This window comes from Falco biarmicus, chromosome 7 (genome assembly GCF_023638135.1).
Source record: "Falco biarmicus isolate bFalBia1 chromosome 7, bFalBia1.pri, whole genome shotgun sequence".
Classification (NCBI taxonomy): domain Eukaryota; kingdom Metazoa; phylum Chordata; class Aves; order Falconiformes; family Falconidae; genus Falco; species Falco biarmicus.
The window spans coordinates 45,058,860-45,078,974 of NC_079294.1; the positions used below are offsets into that span (position 1 = coordinate 45,058,860).

General features: G+C 47.7%; 1 protein-coding gene across 2 annotated transcripts in view; it reads right to left on the reverse strand.

The window, feature by feature from the left end:
• Positions 1-9,261, reverse strand: part of LOC130152362 (inverted formin-2-like) — a 31,687-nt gene extending 22,426 nt beyond the window's left edge. Inside the window, exon 1 of one of the 2 annotated variants that reach the window (XM_056345814.1) lies at positions 9,163-9,257. In XM_056345814.1, coding sequence (XP_056201789.1) covers positions 9,163-9,252 — 90 coding nt within the window. In that variant the 5' untranslated portion in view covers positions 9,253-9,257. Of the gene's footprint in view, positions 1-9,162 lie in introns of both variants that reach the window. The other variant, XM_056345815.1, reaches the window with a different exon arrangement.
• Positions 9,262-20,115: the final 10,854 nt, after the last annotated feature.

Consider the following 20,115-nt stretch of genomic DNA (forward strand, 5'->3'; position numbering starts at 1 on the left):
CACCACCAGGAAGAGTCCACCATGGGGCTGCGTCTCAGACCGAACGCTTTGGGCACTGCCTGGGGAGTGGGGGATGCTCAGCACCCCTCGCCTCCTCTTCCTCTGGAGGAAGCAGCAGCAGCCCCACATGCCTGGAGAGGGGTGTGGGGGTGGGGTCTGAACGTTTGCCTTCCAGGAGAGCTGAGTGATGTCCTGGGGAGCAAAACTTTGCCCCCCAACCACAGGGATGTAGCGTGTTAAAGGCATAAATCCTTTTATGGATCCATCCCCTCCTGTCTGAGCTTCTGTCCCAGCAGCTTTCAGGTTGCTCAGAGAGGGCTAGTGGTTCCCCCCCAGCAAATCAGCCTATTTTTACCCTGATTTTCTGGCAGATGATTTGGTGGTACTCTGGATAGGAATTACATCAAAATCAGGCAGATTAATTCAAGAACTAGTCGTTCAGTCCCACATTATGTAAAGAGCCGAGACCATCTACAGTCTACAGCTCCAGTATTGCTCTGCTGTCTCCAGATCACAGCGTGGTGGCTCCCCTGTCCACATGGTGGGTCCACAAAATGCAGGAATCCAATTAAAGATAAATAAATACACCCTGTTTGCCCTTAGGAATTAGATTATTCCTAATTACAGCCATCAGTGTCTTCTCACTGCTCTACATTTACATGACAAATCAGCTCCCGTGCCAGTGGCTTCTCTTGGAAGTTGTGTCAAGGATTTTGGAAAGGAGACACTCAGCTCATTTCTGGCTCCCAGGGAGAGATGCCAGCCAGAGGTCTGCTGCGATGGCTCTTTTTAGGTGATACTGCCTAAAATGCCTAGTAGCATCCGCTACTAAATTACTAAACATCAGCACAGCCATTATTCAAGAATTAGAGGTGTAATATTTGCCTCTGCATCTCTGTGACCAGTTTGTTGGGTACTATGGCTCCCATGGAGCCAGTGAAGACAACCACGTGTATATAAGGGAAAAATTAGGGTACTGGGAAGAAGTCTAGACAATTCAACAACACTCCTTCGTTCATATGAGAACTGAACTCTGCGTTAAACAACCAGAAGGACCAGTGTCAAAGTACCGAAGGGGCACTGAAACGAGGTTTGGCCAGGTGAAGACATACAAATTTAGAGGCAGAGCCCAATCCCCGCCCTGCCCACAAGGAAGGGAAGGTGCCTGGCCTTTGCAAGCATCACCCTTTGCCACGGGGACAGCAGGAGATGCCAGAAGAGCTGAGGAGCAGGTGGGGTGGGCCAGTGATGACTTTCCCAGGCACTGGGAGAGCACTGTGAAAGCAGCCGGTTTGCTCCCTCCCTGGGGTCGATCTGGAAACATCCAAAACATTCGCTCCACAGCTCTTTTGGTAGGAAGCTTCTGCAACAAAACAAACATCCTGTTTTGGGGAGGGTGCTTCCAGCTGGGGAGATTAAACCATTAACCGTGGGGAACTTGGTGCCTTCTTTGGACAGACAACGATGCTTTTTTCTGCCAAACCTCCAAACTGCACCAGCAGTTCTACCCAGAGCAAAGGGCACAGACCCATGCATGGATTTCTAAAGGATGCATGTGCTCTTAAGCACAGGCTGAGTAAGGAGCCTGATATTTATCCAGTTTATTTATCCTGCATAACTACATTACACCCGTGCTAAGGCTGCAGGGGAACCGCTTGGGAATTGCCAGGATGAAGCCTGTCGAGGTGGCTGAACTCTGCTCCCTTGCACACACACTGGTGCTGCAGCAGTGAGATGTAATTACAGAAAGAAGACCTTTTGAGCCCTTTCCCAGAGGGAGAGAGGCAGCAGATCCTGTGCAGGTTTTAGCCTTTTGCTTCTCCGTCACAGACACAAACCCTCCTCACTTGCACAAGGATGAAGATCTTCAGGCAGGGAATAGCTCTTCCCTAAAAACCAGTCTGATGTAGGATGCCCACAGGGGAAAGGGTTCTAGGCACCACTAAAAAGAGCTCCCTGGATCCGTATTAACATTTACAGATGTCCCTGCTGAAAAAAGCTACCAGGGCACCAGAATGGTAGATTAGGAAGCAGTTTTCCTCCAGCTGTTCTCCAAACAGGCTGCAAACATGACTCCTTCCTATCCAGATCAGCTTTTCCATTCAACCACTGATGATGAATCATGGTGGCTGGTATCTCACCTCGTGGAACAGCCCGGAAAGCAAACGTCCCAAATGTTTTTGTTCAGATAAGGGTGACTATAGCAGGATTCCTAATGGCACAGGCAAAGTACAGATTGCACACCTTAAGAAGGACAGACTCAGATACTGCCAGGTACTCTCCTGCAAGCTTGTATTAATACGAACGTTACTGAGAGTAACCAGAGAACATGCTCAGCTGCTGACTCAAGAAATTAAGCATTTGAGCCGTTTAAAATAAATTCTTGTGGAAGAGTGGCTTAGCATGATTTCAAAACTAATCCACTCCAAACATGCCTTCAGACTATTTTCTCTACTGCTGAATGAAAAAGTTTGAAATCCCTATTTTCTAACACAGTAATCCTAGAACGTTTGACTGGCTTAACCTTCACCTTGCTACAGTACTTAGTCCAGTTGTTTCAAGGTGACCTGAAGTTGTCTTCCCAGATACTATCCTTCCAGTTCTAACTCAGTCTTGGAATTAATGTGCACGAATTTTAATATGTCACAACCTGCCAGAGGTTTATGGTGGGAAATTCTCATGCTGGGGCAAAATGACCCTACATATGCGTAAGTCTAACTTACATGCAGGATATTTTACCAACACCTTGATTTCTTTTAGTTTTTCCTACATAATAATTAAAATCTCTTTAGAAACAAGTAGTTGATATTGGGTTTTAATTTACAAAGAAATCACTTGTTCAGCCATACCCTCATGTTTGCATAGTCCAAAGAGCTGCAGTGCTTTACGCCAGCTGAGCATGTGGCTGTCAGCAATCTTTAAGAGGAAAATCACTCTATTTATCTGATAAATAAGTTTACAACTGGTATTAGGATATAGTTTTATAACTGATTAATCTCTACATATATGGCTTGCTCCAACACTTGCTTACAACTGTTATCAGAACAGAGGTTTGTGAATTACAGGTTTGTAAATCAATTTAGTTTTGTGGTTGTCCTTTCTCTTACCTTTCTTCTAGATAGAGGCCATATTTAGGGCTTGACAATGGTTGTGGAGGTTCAGTCCATTTCCAGAAATGGAAATAACAAACCCCAGAATTTATCCCCGGGCTTATAAAAGAAGCCTCAGGACTGGGTAAATACAGAATAACTCATGAATATTGGACAGCTTGTTCTGAAATCTGGAACTACAGCCCATCAGTGCATAAACAAGTAAGCAGAGCCAAGCAGGCTGGAAAGCAGCCTTCCAAGGAAGAAGTGGAGCAGCTCAGCCAGGCTTTGGATGCAAGCTACTTGGGGATCCAGGTGCCACATCAGCATGATGAAAACCAGAAGGGAAACAAGTTATAAAACATATAATGCAATAAAAATATTTGTTCCCCAGTTCACCTTCATGGTGGGCTCAAATTTGCACCACTTGTCATATAAGTCAAGAAGACACAGTCATGAATACTTCCTGAACTGCAGAGCCCGCTGCTGAAGCGCCAGGTAAATATCGCAAGCTACAGTTTCTTTTTCCTTGCAAACTTTTTTGCTCAGAGCACATTTGCTTTCCTGCATTGTACACACAGCTGAAAGTTAAGCTGACCAACTCTATAAAGGATTTCTTTTTTTCTTTTTTTTTAAATAGCAGCAGTAATTAATCTGCTTCAGAGAATGAATCAGCCTTTTCTGAGCTAGAAACACACAAAGGAGATTGTGGCTGCTTCTGGGGCAGGAGGAGGCTTACTCACACAACTAACACAGAGGAGGCAGCCCCCCAAGGTCCACAGCTGTGGACAGCAAAGGGGGCAAGACTGCAAAGCTAGACCCCGCAATCCCCCGATGCCACCCCACGTGCCCGAGGGACCCGCTGCAGGGCTGGGAACGCGCTTGGTGTTGGGCAGCAGCACTGCAGTGCAGCTGCAGGAGGGCCAGTGCAGAACCGATGGTACGGGAGGGCTGTGCAGCTTCACCTCTCCTCCCCACCCGCCCTGGGCTGCACATCCAGCCCGTGAGGGGCTGCAGCCGCTCCTCAGAGTAAACTCTTTGGCAGCAGGGACCATCCTTTTATTTAGGTGAAGTACCTTGATCTGGGCCAGGCAATGGAAAGAGCTGATGTGCCACGGTGTGGATGCTTGGGAGGCTGTGGGAAGAAAACCCTTGCTCACAAAAAGCTGCTACCTTGTACTATGGGAACTTCTATTTCCACCTGGGGTCTCTGTCGGAAAACAATGCTAAGGCTTAGCTCACTGCTTTCAGCAAAGGCTGTGCAATGACTTAACAGAAAAGCAGGACAGATGAGGAGTAGACAGTTCCCAGATAGGGGAAACCAGCACAACAGAAGCAGCACGGAGATAGCTGCCTTATTAAAAATAATACAATTTAACTGACAGAGTGGAGGGTAACAAAGTTATTCCTTAGCTACACTGACACAAACATAGCTGCTCACCCCATTTATAAATAAATAAATAGAAATGATCCCGCCATCCTCATTCATTGATTCGGAGAGAGGAAAGGGGCTCTCCCCTCATCCTCACCACCCACCCGGGCAGGCTGGGGAGGGCTGTGTCTCCAGCAAGGGATGAGCTCACTGTGCACCCCCGGGACAGGGACAGGGCTGGCACCTGGGGGGGGAACACGAGGAGGGGCAGGCAGCCATGACTCCCTGTGGCCAGGCTTGCTGCAGGGCAGGTGGAAAGTGGAGCAGACCTGCGGGTCTCCAACTTCATCTGACCTCCACCTGGGCAGTATCACCAACATTTTCCATTTTAAACTACAACTACATTTAGAGGTTTTATAGTTGCAGTGTGCCTCCTTTCCCACACTTTCCTGGAATGATCTCCAAATTCCTCTGCTGTCCTCGCTTGTTAAAACGTGACTCAGCTTTTCCAGCTGGAAAAGTGGAGACCCACACAGTGCCGAGGTGGCCTGCTGCCATTAGTGCTGTCCTGCGTCAGCATTAACCATCAGCTTGGGAGGAGCAGAAGCAACAGCAGGCTTTGCAAGTTGGATCTGGGGAGATTCTGTGTTACTGAACCTGTGGGTGCTCTGTGAGCAGCTACACAAGCTATCAACCGGAGTTCCACTCATGTCCCTTTTGGGAAAGTCCTCCCAGCACCAAGGATGGATCGATCGAGGACACCTGCCCAACTGTCTCTGATGGAGCAGCAATACAAAGAGGAAATTCCTCCTCTGCCCTTAAACATTCCCCCAAATTAATACCATATACACCTCAGCTGAGGCAAAATAATGGTCCTGGTAAGAGACACACACAGGAACTCCATGCAAAGTAGCACCACCTGGTGATACCTGCTATAGCTGTGCCAAGTTCAACATTGTGCCCCACCAAGTTTAAAATTTGGCAGCTCTTCCTTCGCCTTTACTTTTTTTTACTGGATATAGTGCCGCAGCAATATCCCTTCTGAAGTGAGCCACTACTTTTAGGATATTTAAACATTTGGAAATCAGCTGAGTGACTCCGATGCAGGGATGAGGACTTCATCGACTGGCTCTCAGCCCTCCTTCTGGCTTTGCTGGGTCTCCTTTATCAGCTCAGTAGATTTCTCAGAGCACCTTGAAATACATCATCAAATGCTACAAAGCCTTTTGCAAACACTACTGCTTGCTTAAGATTTTCATTGATCTGTGACTTCAGTATTCCCAGCACTTTGAAATGTCAGCTCGGGTATCAGTCTAGAAGAAACAGCTGAATCTGTGAACGATACCTGTTCATCACATCAAATAGAAAAACATCAGGCTGTTAGATTCTCTCCTGATGTTTTCCACAGATATGAAAGGCTAGGTTGACAAAACGGCAACAAATGTTCACCTGCCACATCGTACAACCACTTACTTTTAATTGCAGCCACTCTTGTAGATGCCAAGCTATGACTCAGGGGCTCGTGAACCCCACACACCCTCCTCCTATTTGTTTCCACATTCAGTTCCATAAAATTGGCTCCTCAGCTACCACTGACAATATCTGGTAGCAATCATAAGGCCTGGCTGTTGCTCACTACTTACTTTTTTCCTAGGAAAAAGGAACCAGATGATACTTGCCCTTAATGAGGAACCTGAGTGGCCCTGAGAAGCCACACAAATGTTGAGAATCCTTTTTTGAAGCGCTCCCGTTTTGCGTTTCGCTCCAGTTCATAGAGCACATCCGCAGAACTGGAACAACTGGAATACTGTGACAACCTCACAGCAGACCTACCAAGATACTGCCCTCCATTAGAAGGTGAAAGCCAAGGCTCAGAATTCGATGTCACTTTTTTCCTTTCCCAATTTGGTCTTAGCAACTTGGTTGACAGCACGGGACACAAGAGCTCTCTGTATAATTAAGATACAGATGGTTTGCTTGGTGCTCTCTCAGTGCTTTTTCTGGCTACTGGGAGATGAAGGCAGCCTCTGCAGCACAACGCTTACAAGCACTGTATGGTAAACTGCTGCCCATGCAATGCTGAGAAACACCAGAATAAATTGGAGTTCGGTGGATAATACCAAAGGGATTATAATATATTAGGCCAGTAGCACATAGTTATTCTCGAGCCTCCCTCCTGCACCGAACACCAGGGGTATCACGCAGCAGGGCTGTGCCTAGGCTCTGCAAAATATTTAGCCGTTTTTCACCTAGTTAGGTAAAAAGCAATGTACAATGTTAATTGTTGGAACAGGGATATCTTCTTGTGATGTGTTTGTACCTACAAACTGTAGTACTTTGCATTGAACAGAGATGGGTTTGTTCAGTGCCACAGTGTGATCCTATGAGTTGACTTTGTTGAATCTGTAGGTGGTATTTCCTCTGAATCATTATTGATAGACCTTATTGCAAATATTAAGAGCAAGGATATTCAACTGGGAGTTAAATCTGAGCTCAGATATGAACATTGAGTATGTCTGAAGTTCCTGCAACTATTCCAGCTCTGTGATTATTGTTTGCTGCCTAACCTATGGCATTCTATTGCTACCCACTGCTGAATTATGCCCATCTTCTACTCACGGCTGGTTACAGTACAATGGAGGGATTAAAAATCCCTCATCAACAGAATAATTGTTGCAGGAAAAAAATAATTGAAGACATGGAAGAAAATGGTGAGGGAGAAAGAAGGACAAAATGCAACTTTGTTTGCTTTGATAAGAATAATTTTCTAGTCATTTGCTCTGGGAAACCTATCCGGCATACCTGGCACGCAAAAAAGGGGTAGAGTTCAGCTTCCAACACATTTGAAGCACAGCCACTTGCTACGCAGCTCAGTGAAACCAGGAGTTAAGACAGAAAAAATGATTATTTGTAATAAATAGGGTACAGACCTGAAAGGATTGGACAGCCAGTCCCGCGGAAAGGGTCAGTCTGAGTTTGGCAGGGGTCACTACGGATAGTGAAGGCGACCCCATCCTACTTAACATCTCCTTTCATGACACAGCAAGTGGGAGAAAACTGGGAGAATACCGCACCAGCACAGAACATGGGGATACACAATAAAAATGGGATTAATAAGAAGGCTGGAATAAGATCAGAGCTGACAGCAGAACACAAAAGTCGGACAGACATCTGGAGATGAAAATCCCAGTTTCCCACCCCCATCACAGGACAGGAGGAGCCTGAGGAGAAGGTTAATTGCAGTACCTACCAGGTGAGGTATTTATTTTTGGGTGGGGTGTCAAAGCACAAGAGGCACCAGCTGGACCTTGCAGCCCCGCTCATCCACGGGGAAGTCAGAGAGCAAGAAGCCCAGTGCACGACTGCCAGGGATCAGCAGAAGCTGGAGCCCGCTTCATGAAAGCAGACAGCAAGTTCTAGCTTGTTTGGCATTGCACAGCAAACAGAAAAGCATGTAACTCTCATTTCTGGACTGATAAGAGAGAAAAGCATCAGACTGGGAGAACTAAGCAATCATAGTGCAAATAAAAATTAAGATAAAGCCATATATTGTGAGGGTGGGGTGGGTGGGAATTATAGTATCAGTTCAATAAAGTTCTGAAACGTCCCCTTCCTGGGAGCCTGGGAACAAATGAACTACAGCGGTGTGCAATAACGCATGCATACTATCATTCAGTGCTTAGATCTGCTGACCTGCCAGGTCCCTTCCTGTCCTACATTTAGATTATCTTTTACACAATGGGTCTTGTACACTGCTCGCATTTTTGAAGCAAAATTCTTGGATGACAGCCTAGAATGGGATTATTAACTTATAACAGGACCAAAAAAAAATCACATATCCTCTTAGGTTCCTGCAATCCCCCCTTGCCCTCCAGTTTTGGCAGCCACTGCTCCTCTGTGTAGTAGAAAGACAAGCTTAAGTGGGTTGAAGAGAAATGAGATTAGTGGCCAGACAGCCCAAATTCTGAGCAAGTTCAGTAGGACAATTGCAACCTTACTGTTACTCTGGTGACTCCCAAGTTTTCTTTTTAACTGACTTAGGCCAGAAGTCCTCGCAGTGTACCAGGGAGCTTAACATGTTTCACAGCCTGCAGCATGTTTACTCAGTGAAATTCCTCAGTCTTAGGAATCAGAGAAAAACGATGTACAGTTCACAATGCCGATCTGGTATGGGGCGAGAGGATCGTGAACACTGTTTTGGGGTATTATTTCCTAAGATCAGTGTATCGGAGCACTCCTTACCCACCCCCAAGCTCTGGAATTCAGCTCTGGGTGCTGATGTTGCAAGAGGCCACTTCATCATTGCTGAGCTATTGAGCAAAAGGGAGGATGAGGCACGAGAGAAGTATGCAAGTAAACCCTGGCAGGACTTGGGAAACCTTGTCTGAAAACCACTGGATAACAGAATTTTTCAAAATAAAAGCCTGCAAGCGGCCCAGCGCTAGCAGCAGACCCAGCAGCCTACGCTATGTGTTAGTGGGTGCACTGGCACACGCAGGCACCGCAGGACCATATGCCGCCTGCACATCCCGCTGTCACACCTGCAATCTGGACCACGCTGGACCTACACGTCGCACCGCTGCGCTGGCCATGGGGACCATGTCGCACCTATACATTGTGTATTGCACCTGCGATCCAAACCACATCCAGCCCGCACACGGCATCCTTGCAACTGCAGCCCAGCCCAGCTCCCACCTGTACCTTCCATCGCCGCGCCTGCGATCCGGACCTCGTCCCACCTACGTGCTGCGCTGTTGCATCTGCAGCCCGGACCGACCCCCACCGGTCCATGTGCCGCCAAACCGGCGCCGGGACCACGTCCCAGCCGTGCGATCTACCGTCACACCTGCAGCCCAGACCGGGTCCCCAACCACCACCATCCCTCCCCGCCGGGGACCTGCGGCCCCCCGCCGTCCAGCCAGCGCCCAGCAGCGCCCCCGAGCCGCTCGCCCGGGCTCCGGCGGGGGTCCTTCCTCCCCGAGCCCGGCTGGGAGCGGGGCAGGGCCGGGGGGGGGGATGCCCCGCCGGGCTGCCCCCCGGGAGGGGGGGCGATTCAGCCCAACTTCTCCCGGCCGCCAGGACCCCGCTCCCGCCCCCGTCCCCGCGGCGCTCGGCCTTACCGCGGCGGCCTCCTGCGGGCGGGCGGACGGGCGGGGGGGGGCGGCGCGGCGCGGTGCGGCGGGCAGGGACCCTCCGCCGGAGCCCGCAGCCGCCGGGCTCTGCCCGACCGCGGAGCCGCGCCCGGTTTCGGGGCGGAGCGCGGGCGGTGCGGCGGGGCGGGGGGTCCAGACCGGCCCCTCCGGCGAAGTTTCTCCCCCCCCGGTGAGGGGTCCCGCCGCGCCGCCCCCGCCAGGGCCCTGCCGGGATATCCCGGGCGGCAGCTCCGGTGCCTCCCCCGGGCTCGCCGGGGCAGCGGTCCGGGCAGAGCCTCCCCGGAGCAAGGGCCCTCCCGGGCGTGCTGCCCTCCCGGCCTCCAGCCCTCCCAGCGGGCTGCGCCCCCCTCGTCGCCCCCCCCGGGTCCCCCGCCCGGGTCCCCCCCCCGGGTCCCCCTGCCTCCCGCCGCCCCCCGCCCCGGCTGCAGTTGGGGCTGCAGTTGGGGGCTGGGGGCGAGCGGGGAACCGCGACAGCTTGGGGACAGGCTGCCCGGGCGGGCAGAGAGCCCAGGGACGCTGCGCCCCGGCCTCCGCCACTGCCGCGCTTCGCCTTCAGCGGCTGGGGAAAGAGCGGGGGGCGCCTCCCCCCCGAGCACGGAGCCTCGGCTCCACGGGTGCGCGGTGAAACTGGAGTGAAGCTAAATGCTGTCGGCCAAGCGGGGAGACTTTGGTGGGAAAGTTTCTTTCCCTTTGTGGGTCAGGAGTGCTGTCTCCAATAGGCGTCTCTGCTTTCAGGCAGAGCCACTCGGCTTCCTCATCCAGCGAGAAAACCCGACAGGGAAAACCATGGGTAGGGGAGAGGGGGACAGCTGACCTCAAAATCACGATAAAGTGTTTTGCAAAGGGCTGCTGCAAGCCGGGAAGAGCCGAGCTTAGACCACTGAGTGTGATTGCGGGAGACAGGAGGATAGTTATAGGGTAAGAACACGGTGCGGATCATCTCCGAGACTTCAAATTGGAAAATGAGACCTGAGGTTTTACCGTTTGCTCATAAAACGCTCCTCTGTTTTTAGTGGAAGAGGAGAGAAATGGAAGAGGACTGCATCTCTCAGGGATGGCAGTTAACCACCGTGGCTCAGTTCTTTTATCCAAAATAAATGTTTCTAAGTGGCATCTTGTGCAGTGCTTAGGTGGGTACATAATTTGCTTTACAAATCTACATAGCAGGAAAAATGGATGTGTCCCCTGGAATCTTTCTCTGAGAATATAAGCCTGATCTTGAAAGGGCTATTTGTTATTTAGGAGATAGTAATTGTTTTTTGCTGCTGTTTTTGCTTTAGCCTTTTTCCCCTCCTCTGGAAGTTTTTCTTACTTGGGTGTGTGATGGGGAACAGGGAACCCCAATCTTTCCTACCCGAGTGCATTTTTCTTCTTCTTTGCCTTGGTCTGTTCCCCTTCCACGCTGGGGCAGCCCTGGCACGTGAGCAGGGCTGGCCGTGCAGAAGGCAGGCAGGACACCTTGCTTCTGGCCGTGATGCAACCCCTGAGGCTTCCCCTCATGCTGTCTCACGTATAAACCCATTTCAGGCATTTTCAGTATCAGGTTTGTGGCCTCTCTTCCCCGTGGTGGCTGTGTGTGCTGGGGCAGCTGGCCAGTGGACCCTTAAATCCCTTTATCAGCCATACCCATAGGACTGTGGGGTAGCAGGGAGGCTCGGGAGCTGTGTTACATGCAGGAGACCTGCAGCTCACTGTGACCTTGTACTTGGGGCCGATAAAAGACAGCAAGGGAGTTCTTCCCCTTCTGCGTGTCACTGCTTTACTCATCCTTACCCCAATGCTTGACACTTGTCAGTCATGCTTTCTGACCTGGACATGAGGGTGACAGTACATATGGCCCTAAAAATTGCTTATGGAAGATAAATTATAACTGCTGGGCTATAAAGGCTCTCATCAACATGTAGGAATGAGGAACAAAGCTCAACAAAGACAAGGCAAGGAAAGAAAATGAAATTCTATGTAAATACCCCTCATTTTCACCCAAATCCCTTTTGACTGAAGCAGATATGAGTGCGGGGGCGAACAGTGAACACACAAATGCTCCTTTGTTGGGATAAAGCCACATTGTGCATGTGTGTCCAGAGCTGGATGTGCATGTGATGTGGCCGAGGGGATACAGGAGCTGATTTGCTTCCCTGGACCTGTATCTGCAGTGTGCTTTGCACCTTGAAACCTTGCATCCTCAAAAAGCAGGCTGAACCCTCCCTGGGCTCTTCATCTGCCTGCCTGGAGTGGCTGTGATCACTGGAGGTGCTGTTCAGTGTCTGCCTGAATTGCCGTTTCTGTTTGGTGCTATCACTACCAATTAGATCAGAAATGTGTAAATAGAAATCCACCCCATGGACCAAATTCTTCTTTGGTTACATCATGAGCCACTTTTTCTCTTCTAATCCACAGCTAGCCACTTTTTTTTGCCTTGGTTCAGGCAAAAGATCTGATGGCAAGCCTCTTTGTTCAACAGCACGCTGATGCTGGTCCTTGGTTGCTTGGTCCCACAGTAAAAGGGGTGGAAAGAAACACTACTGCAGCTAGAAGATGCAGCCTTGAAGCTTGGGGAGATTGTTGCCCTGGCTGAATTGAGCTCTTAAAAAGCAATTTTTTCAGTGGAACAAGCTACTGCCAAACCACTCCTAGCTTGTATGCTTCTCATTGCCTACACTAATACAGAGTAGCATAGCACAGCATAGCATAGCATAGCAAAGCATAGAATAATTCAGTTGAAAGGGACCTACAACGATCATCTAGTTTAAATGCCAAATATTTGGATCAAAGTTTTTTAATTCTGGTCTCTTTTTTCTTGCTGTTCTGGGATCCACATGAGATTTCTGAGATTTTTACCTACAGTTGTGCCCTGCCTCTCAGGTGGACTGGAACCTTTACTTGGGGCTTATGACATGAGAGCAGGGCTGCAGCAGAGCTTGTGAATGTCTGAGAGACGTGAACGTTTGTGCAGAGATTCCTCTTCCTACCAAGCAGCTGAGTTTTAGATAAGAGATCTGCCAAGCTGAGAATGTCATTACTGCACAGCTGCAGGAATTGTTGTCCCAAGGTCTGATGACGAGAGCTGGTTTTGTGTTTGTCCCTGCTCAGATTAAAGCGGGACTCATTTCCAGCAGTGCTAGAGGTTTAAGAGCATGTACTGCACAGAAGTATTCCTGGTCTTTTGTTTCTTCACTTCAGCCCTTTGCAATGCTTACAGCAAAGGTCAGAACACAGAAGAAAAATGCTTTTGGTTTTGAGTTGCAAAGCAGTGGCAGTGGTTGAATTTTCCTGAGGGAGGGGCCCCCCCGGGAGAGATAAGAGCCTCAAAGACGAAGATATTATCTGTAATACCAAGAACATAATAATCTTTGTGTTTTAGTGTTCCCTGCACCACAGAAGATTAAGAACACTGGGAAGCAATCTAGTATTTGTAAGGCAATGATGGTGCATACATACATGAGGATTTAGACACACATTTTCAGTAGTTGCAACGGGAGGAAAATAAAAAAAACCCAACCAACATTTATGAAGCCTAGAGACATAGAATGGGTGAAATGCCTCAGATTGTGTAGTTTAGATAAAGACTCACTGATGTCCTATTATATAATGTAGCTAAGCACAGTCATTTTTTCTAAGATGTTTTCAGTCACTCTGCCTCATATTTTGTTTTGTTAGAGACAACACTTGGAGAGCAAGGGAGTCCTTTGTTTCATAAGGACTCATCTGCTCCTCTTGCCTACTCCCCACTTGAGAGCATTTTTTTGTTCCTGTGCCATCACGTTTATTTCCCCAGCAACAGCGATTGCATCGCAAACATGATTTCAAAGAAGTTAAAAGCTTCCAGAACAAGCATCCATTGCAGTTAAAGAAGAGGCTAAAGTCTCCTTCCTCTCACCCCCAGATTTCTTCCTAATTGCAGTTTAGGATTAATGGCTGTGTTTCCTGTGTAATGGATTTTTAAAGCACTGTAGTTCTGGCGCTGATTATTCAGGCACATTCAAAGCATGGACTAACGGGACATAATTTTGTACTGATTCAGTGCTCTGGCTTTGCTGTAAATCTCTGTTCCTCAGCCTGCCTGGTACTCTTCCAGGTACACGGCAAAGCCATGCTTGTTGTCACTTGCCATGAATGAGGGAACCAGCTATGAACTCAAGAGAATATTCATCCAGGTGTCCCATTTGGTGGTGGGATATACGTCTCTCAGCCAAACTGGGGGTGCAGGTAATGCATGGCTCCCTGCCTCTGTCTCTTATCCAGATGGGGTAAAGATTTCTATGTCTGCCAGAGCTTGGAAATGTTTCTAGCTCTGGTGGGAAAGCTGCCCGCTTTTAAGTCCATCTTGCTGGAGTTCAGGTCCCCATTGCCAATAATTCAACCAGGAGCATCCTTTGAAATGCTGTGTGTAATTCTCGATAATTCCCAGAATGGTGAATTTAAAGGGGAACAGATGCTGAGAAAAGGAATGCTAGTGGTGGTTTACAGCATGAGATTAAAACACTTTGGCTGATATAGCATAACAAAATGAGGGTTGAGAGGGGATGTGATCATCTCTGAGTATTTCAGGAATGATGTCAGTGCTATGCAGGAGCAAGATCCCCCCAGGTATTCAAGCCTGTGAACTGTACTGGCCCAAGTACAAATGGGTGTTAATGAGAAATGAACACATTTACACTGGAGAAGAGAACAGGTTTTTTAATGGTCAGAAAAATGATATCTCTGTCAGGAGATAAAAGGCCAAGAATCCTAGGCTAAGTTAAAAGGGAGCTTCATTGCTTCATGAAAAGTGATTGAATAGGGGTTTGCCTGCAACAGCAGACACCAGTTTCAGTGACCACAAAGGGGTTTGGTCCTAAATTCTCATTTCCTTTTATTCAAACATCTTTCTGTGGCCTGAAGGAGTAAAGAAAGGCTGTGAAATATAGTTATGCCCTCCCATTTTGGGTGGTGACCAAGGACAGCTGCTCTCACAATGTGGGGTGGGGTGCTTTTGGATAGGTCACCCCTCCTTTGGTTCCCTCCTTGTTCCTCAGATACCTTAGGCTCAGCCTACATCTCGTGCATTGATTTTGGTTCACTGGTGGCTTCCTTTCTCCCCTGCATCCTGTATGCCTGATGTGTTTCATACACTTTGAGATAGGAGGTGAAAGTTCACGGGCTATGTAGGTTTGTCTGTCTCTTGTAATGGAAACTCCCTCCATCACCCTTCGGATGACCAATCCACAGCCACAAGAAGAAGGACCAACCAGCTTAAGATGTGTGTTACAGGGACTAAGTGTAGCCAATTTACTACATTGATGACACAACTCCTATCTCTTTGCCCTCACCAGAATACTAGAGATGCAGATACAGCAAAAATAATGTTACATCTCTGGGAAAGGATTTTTGCAAAAGCTTGGGCCCTACAAGTTGTAGGGCACTGTGGCTGGATCCAGCAAACACAGTCCAGCTATTTAGTGTCTTCTCCAGCAAAAGAATTAGAACCTCAGAAAAAAACTAGTAGAAGAAATGTTCAAGGCATATAACAAGAGATGATTCCTCACATAATGTGACATAAGTTGTGAAACTCCCTGCTGCAGGATTTTGTGGCTATTAAAAATCATTGAAGACCAAATCATGGAAGAAAAATAGACTGAGGGCTATTAAGATGACACTTCTGGCTCTGGAAGTCCCTAAGCTGCAAAATGCTAGAGGCTGAGGATGTGTTAGGGGTGGGTATCGTTATCTGCTCTTCTTTGCACTAGCAACTGCGAGGCATCTGGTTCGACCACTTACAGAGATTGAATGTAAGTGCTTTGAAGGCTAGCTGGATGGAGACTGGTGTGGCCCCATACAGCTGGTCTTATGTTTTTGAGCTTTTTTCCAGCCTGCTCCTCATAGGTGGAGGTAGCCCTTCACATCTGCAAAGCCTGGTTCACTATCCATTCTTTGAAACCATGTCTGCAACAGTCCTAGCTAAGCGACTTATCAAAAGACTGATTAAAAAGGTATGATATCTGCAAAAGGCTGTCTCACTGCTTCCCCAGAAGGTCTTTGTTTTGAGCAAAGCATGGGGGGTTTTGTTTCTAAAGACAGCTTGGTGCTAAACCAGCACTGACCTAGCCAGGTTGCCTGAGCTGGTGGGAGGATGGAAGTACCATGGTGGGGAAAGGCGTGGTTCCTTCTCCTTTAGGATCACCATTTCCACTGTCCTAGCTTGCTGAGAGGCAGCATGTTCTGCATGTTAATTATCAACATGGCACCAAATTTCATGAGCAGTTTTGATAAACAAAACCTGTGTTCTGAGCAAAGGCACCCAGACAGAGTCCCTTTGTGAGAGCAAGACTTAGACCTAGTGTGTGTCTTTGGGAGAAATGCAGAATTCATTTTGGGGAGGGAAAGTGACACAAACAGCAGGCCATTTGCCTTTACAAAGGCTCTCTTTCACAGCTGGGGCATGCAGCAGAACAAAGGCTGACCCCATAATCTCTGCTCAACAATAGCTTGGAATATTTGATAATTTGGCGGTTGTACATGCATACATCATGCTTGACCGCAAATAATAGGGCCATGGTTGGATCCACTGTGAGGAAATAGTCAGCCTGTTTCCCATTACCGTTCTGGTTGTAAGGAAATGCTTATTTTGTGTCTCTGTCTTCTCCTGGCCAAGCTAAGTACATCTTGCTATGAGGCCAAAGGGTCTCAATTTCAAGCCCAGTAACAAAGCCAGAAAACATTTTTGCCACCATTTTAGAGAAAAATGCTTTATTGATGCCAAACTGGTTCATCGCTTCTCTCTCCTATCCCTGTAAGCTCTGTTTCTCTTAAATACCTTTTCTTGGCTGAAGTCAGGGCCAACAAACAAGCAGCCCAAGAAGAACTTGGGCCTTACAGGTAGCTTGAGGCCCATGCTATGGTAATTATACAGACTAACTCCCTGCACTTCTGTTCCTTGTGTAGAAAGGAGGAAGGTACAACTTCTAAAGCCTATCCTTAGATGCCCGAGATACTCCAACAATAGAATAACGGCACTTGCTCAAGCATGTAAAGCAGTGGTAGTATGCAGATTAGCGATAGTTTTTGTAAGTTGCCCCCAAAGTTCTGTGGGGATGTAACATGTTTGTGCAGTTCATTTTGTGTTATGCTCATAATGCAAAGAATGTTTGGGTTGCTGTACTGGAGATCATCTGCTTAAGATGCAGTGTGTGTGTACAACGCAAACTTTTCAACCTTTGTTGCATAATTGACTGTACCTGGAGAGCAAAGCAACCAGAGTGAGACTCTTGCTAAATCATCATTTGTTTTATTGGGTGAAGCAATTTTTATTTGGGCATTTTGATCACCTTCAGTTCATTGATTAGCATTAGGCAAGAGTTTTTGCAGTGGCCGTTGTCAGAGCTTGGCATGAATGACTTGTCTCCTATGGCACCGTGTCACATGGCATAATAACACATAAACATTTTCTATTAACATCAAAATCTTTGTGTACGTTTCAGTGTTCAGTCCGAGAGCACGGAGATCTGTTCCAGCAAAGGAGCTGGTGACGTGTATGACTCAATACATGGCTTTGCCTCTAAATACATAAACATTTGAGTACCATCAGCATTTACTCTGAGGCTTTGTGACATTCCTGTAAATTTACTTTTTTGGTTTTAGTATTTACTCTTTACATTCCTCAAACATTGTGAAGACACATGGCGATGAACGGGCAGATTTTCTGAAGAGCTCAACAGCAAAGTCCCTTAGGATGGGGATCTAGAAAAGTCTACAAAAAATATACGGGAAACTTCAGGCTGTCCTTGGAAAATTGGTGGAAAAAAATAACAGAGGATTAAATCAGTGGTCAAAGGGGTAAATATAAAAGGAACAATCAATCAACCTATAAAAGGAAGCCATTTCCATGGACTGATGGCTGGTTAAAACGTATGAAGGAAAAAGTTTTCACAGCTGGGAAGGAAGGGACTAATAGACCGCTACAGTGATTTATCTTGGGTTGCTTTTCTGTGTATTCAGAAGTGATCTGGAAGAGAAGTGAATAAGAAATTGACAGCAGTTCCTGATGATACAGAGTTTACTGAGAAAACTGACAGTAAAGATTAACAGAAGGATCTCATAATGGTTATTGGCTGAATGGTAGAACAGCAGATGCAATTCATGTACTTAAGGAAAACAAACCAACCCTAACCACGCGCAGTGGTGAGGTCTAAAATTAGCTATTGCCACTCGGAAAGAAGAGCTTAGACTCATCATGTATAACCCTATGAAAATGTCAACTCAATGCTCAGCAGAAAGAAAACAGCAAATCAGTTGTTAGGTATTGTTCAAACAGGAAAAGAGCACAAAAGAGAAAACATAATAAGCTACTCTAGAAATGTTTTGCACTCACGGCTAGGATGCTGCACACCCAGAGCAGTGCATGCAGTTCTTAACTTCCTTGCTGAAAGAAATAAAAACAAGCTGAAGCAGAAAGGATGTGGAGAAGGGCAATGGGAATGGTAAAGGGAGTAGAACCACTTCTCATGAGAAGACTTTTTGCTGACAAGGAAGAGGGGTGATTGAAAGGGTCTGTGGTTGAGGCTGCAATGTCGTTAAGTGCAATGAAGGTGAATGGAGAACAAAATTATTCACTTTTTTCTGCAAAATGAGAACCTGGGCTCATAAAATGGACTCATTTTTTTTTCAGTATTGCAGTTTTTAAGCAAAGAAAAGAAAGTCCTGCTTTACACAGCCTGACATTAAAATGTAGATCTCACTGTTCTGGTGTAGATGCTGAAGAATAAAGGGCTTTAAAAAGTGGTTAGAGAAATTCAGGGCAGAAAGGTCCATTCAGGCTATTAATCATAAAGATCCAACACAAACTGTGGACCAGAAAGCCCATAAACTGCACATGGATTAGAAAAGTATTAGGATTAGCATGCCATGTCCTTATTGCCTAAGTGTTCACTGCTGTCAAAGGCAGGATTATGGTCCCATACCACACGTGGGGCATACGTGGTCCCCCCGTAAGTGTTCTTGCCTTTTCCCCCTGAGCTGTAAAGAGCTCAGTAAACCAAGCGTCAGACTTCTTTTAAAGACTGACCTTCAGATTGGTGCTAGACCTTGACACTGACTCTTCCAAGGTGACAGAGGACGATGGCAACAGGGTCTGCAAGAGCACTCAGACCTCTGTCCCCACGGGATTATGTACCACGGGACAAGGCAAACCAGCCTGCCTCCCTCTGTGCAGTTCTGCTTTTGTTCTTTGCAATTAAGGTAGCATTTAATCATTTGCTAACATTTTCAAAACATTTATCCCCTGCCACTGACAGCTTTTGAGTTAACTGTGGTACAGAGAAGCTGCCTTTTTGGAAATATCTGAAGACGGCAGTCACAAAGCTGATGTGACAGGGAGTTTCCATAGCTTGCTCTCACTGCACAAAGGTTTGCTTCTTATGACTCAGCCACTGATGTGACTTGGTTACTCATCAGAAAACTGCTTGAAGAAAGACTAATTTTGAGTTGAATTTGATTAAGATCTGAATGGCAGAGCTGGGGCAGAGGCTCTGGGGTTAACGGTAGGATGGGGTAAGGAGGACCAACAGCTTTCTGCATCTCACTGGTTTGAGCTTCTGCTTTCATAATAGTCCCTTCCCTCATTCCAGCCATGTAACAGCTGCACTGAGCCCCAGGGGTTTGTGCTAACCTCAGAAAGCAGCGTGCTTAGCCCTGGAGCCTACTCAAGGGACCTGCCTCCTGTGTTCTCGGCCGTGTATGGACTGACGTGTCCCCTCCTGCAGCTAGGTGGGCTGCAGGGGGAATATGCCACATCTCCACCCCATGTTTATGGGGCCAGGCAGCCACCAGCATGGCAAAGGCTGTTACTTAACATTGCTGTGGGCCAGCAGTAAATGCTTCTTTTGGTTGCAGGAGGAAACCAGGGAGGGAGTGGTGATACATGGTGAACCACTGAGTCATAAGGCTTGCAAGAGCTATATTAGGGTAGGGCAGGATATGTTCTACCCCTCGCTTGGTTGCAAGCCTTCAAGTCACTGTCTAGCTCTTGTTTCCCTGCTGTTAGCAGTCTGGGCTGCCTCATGCTTGTTTCATTCATATTATGTTGCCTTGCCCTGTGCCTGACTGTTTTGATGATCAGAGAAAATCATGTTTGTGGCCTTGGTGGTGTGCAGAGAATTGCTCCAGGCTGGACAAACCAGTCCTCTCCCTGCAAAGCCAGGCTCAGCATGAAGGACAGGTCATTGCAGTGGGCTTTCGTCAGCAGCTGCAAAGCCAAAGCAGCGCTGGCACATGTGTGCCCAGAGAAACTCATTGCAGATGCGATGGCGACCTGTGGGCCCAGCCCTCCTGATCTGTTCTTTGTAAAATTTTCAAGTGCTCTGTGTCTCCTGAGTGTCTGGCAGACAGCGACCAGAGGGGACCTGAAGCCGGTGTAAAGAGGAGGGAGAAGTGTGGCTGCAGCGGCCGGGGGAGCTTTGCCCCTTGGCGCACCAGTGGCAGAAGCTGGCGCGAGAGGGAAAGCTGGCAAGGCATTTCCAGCGTCGCC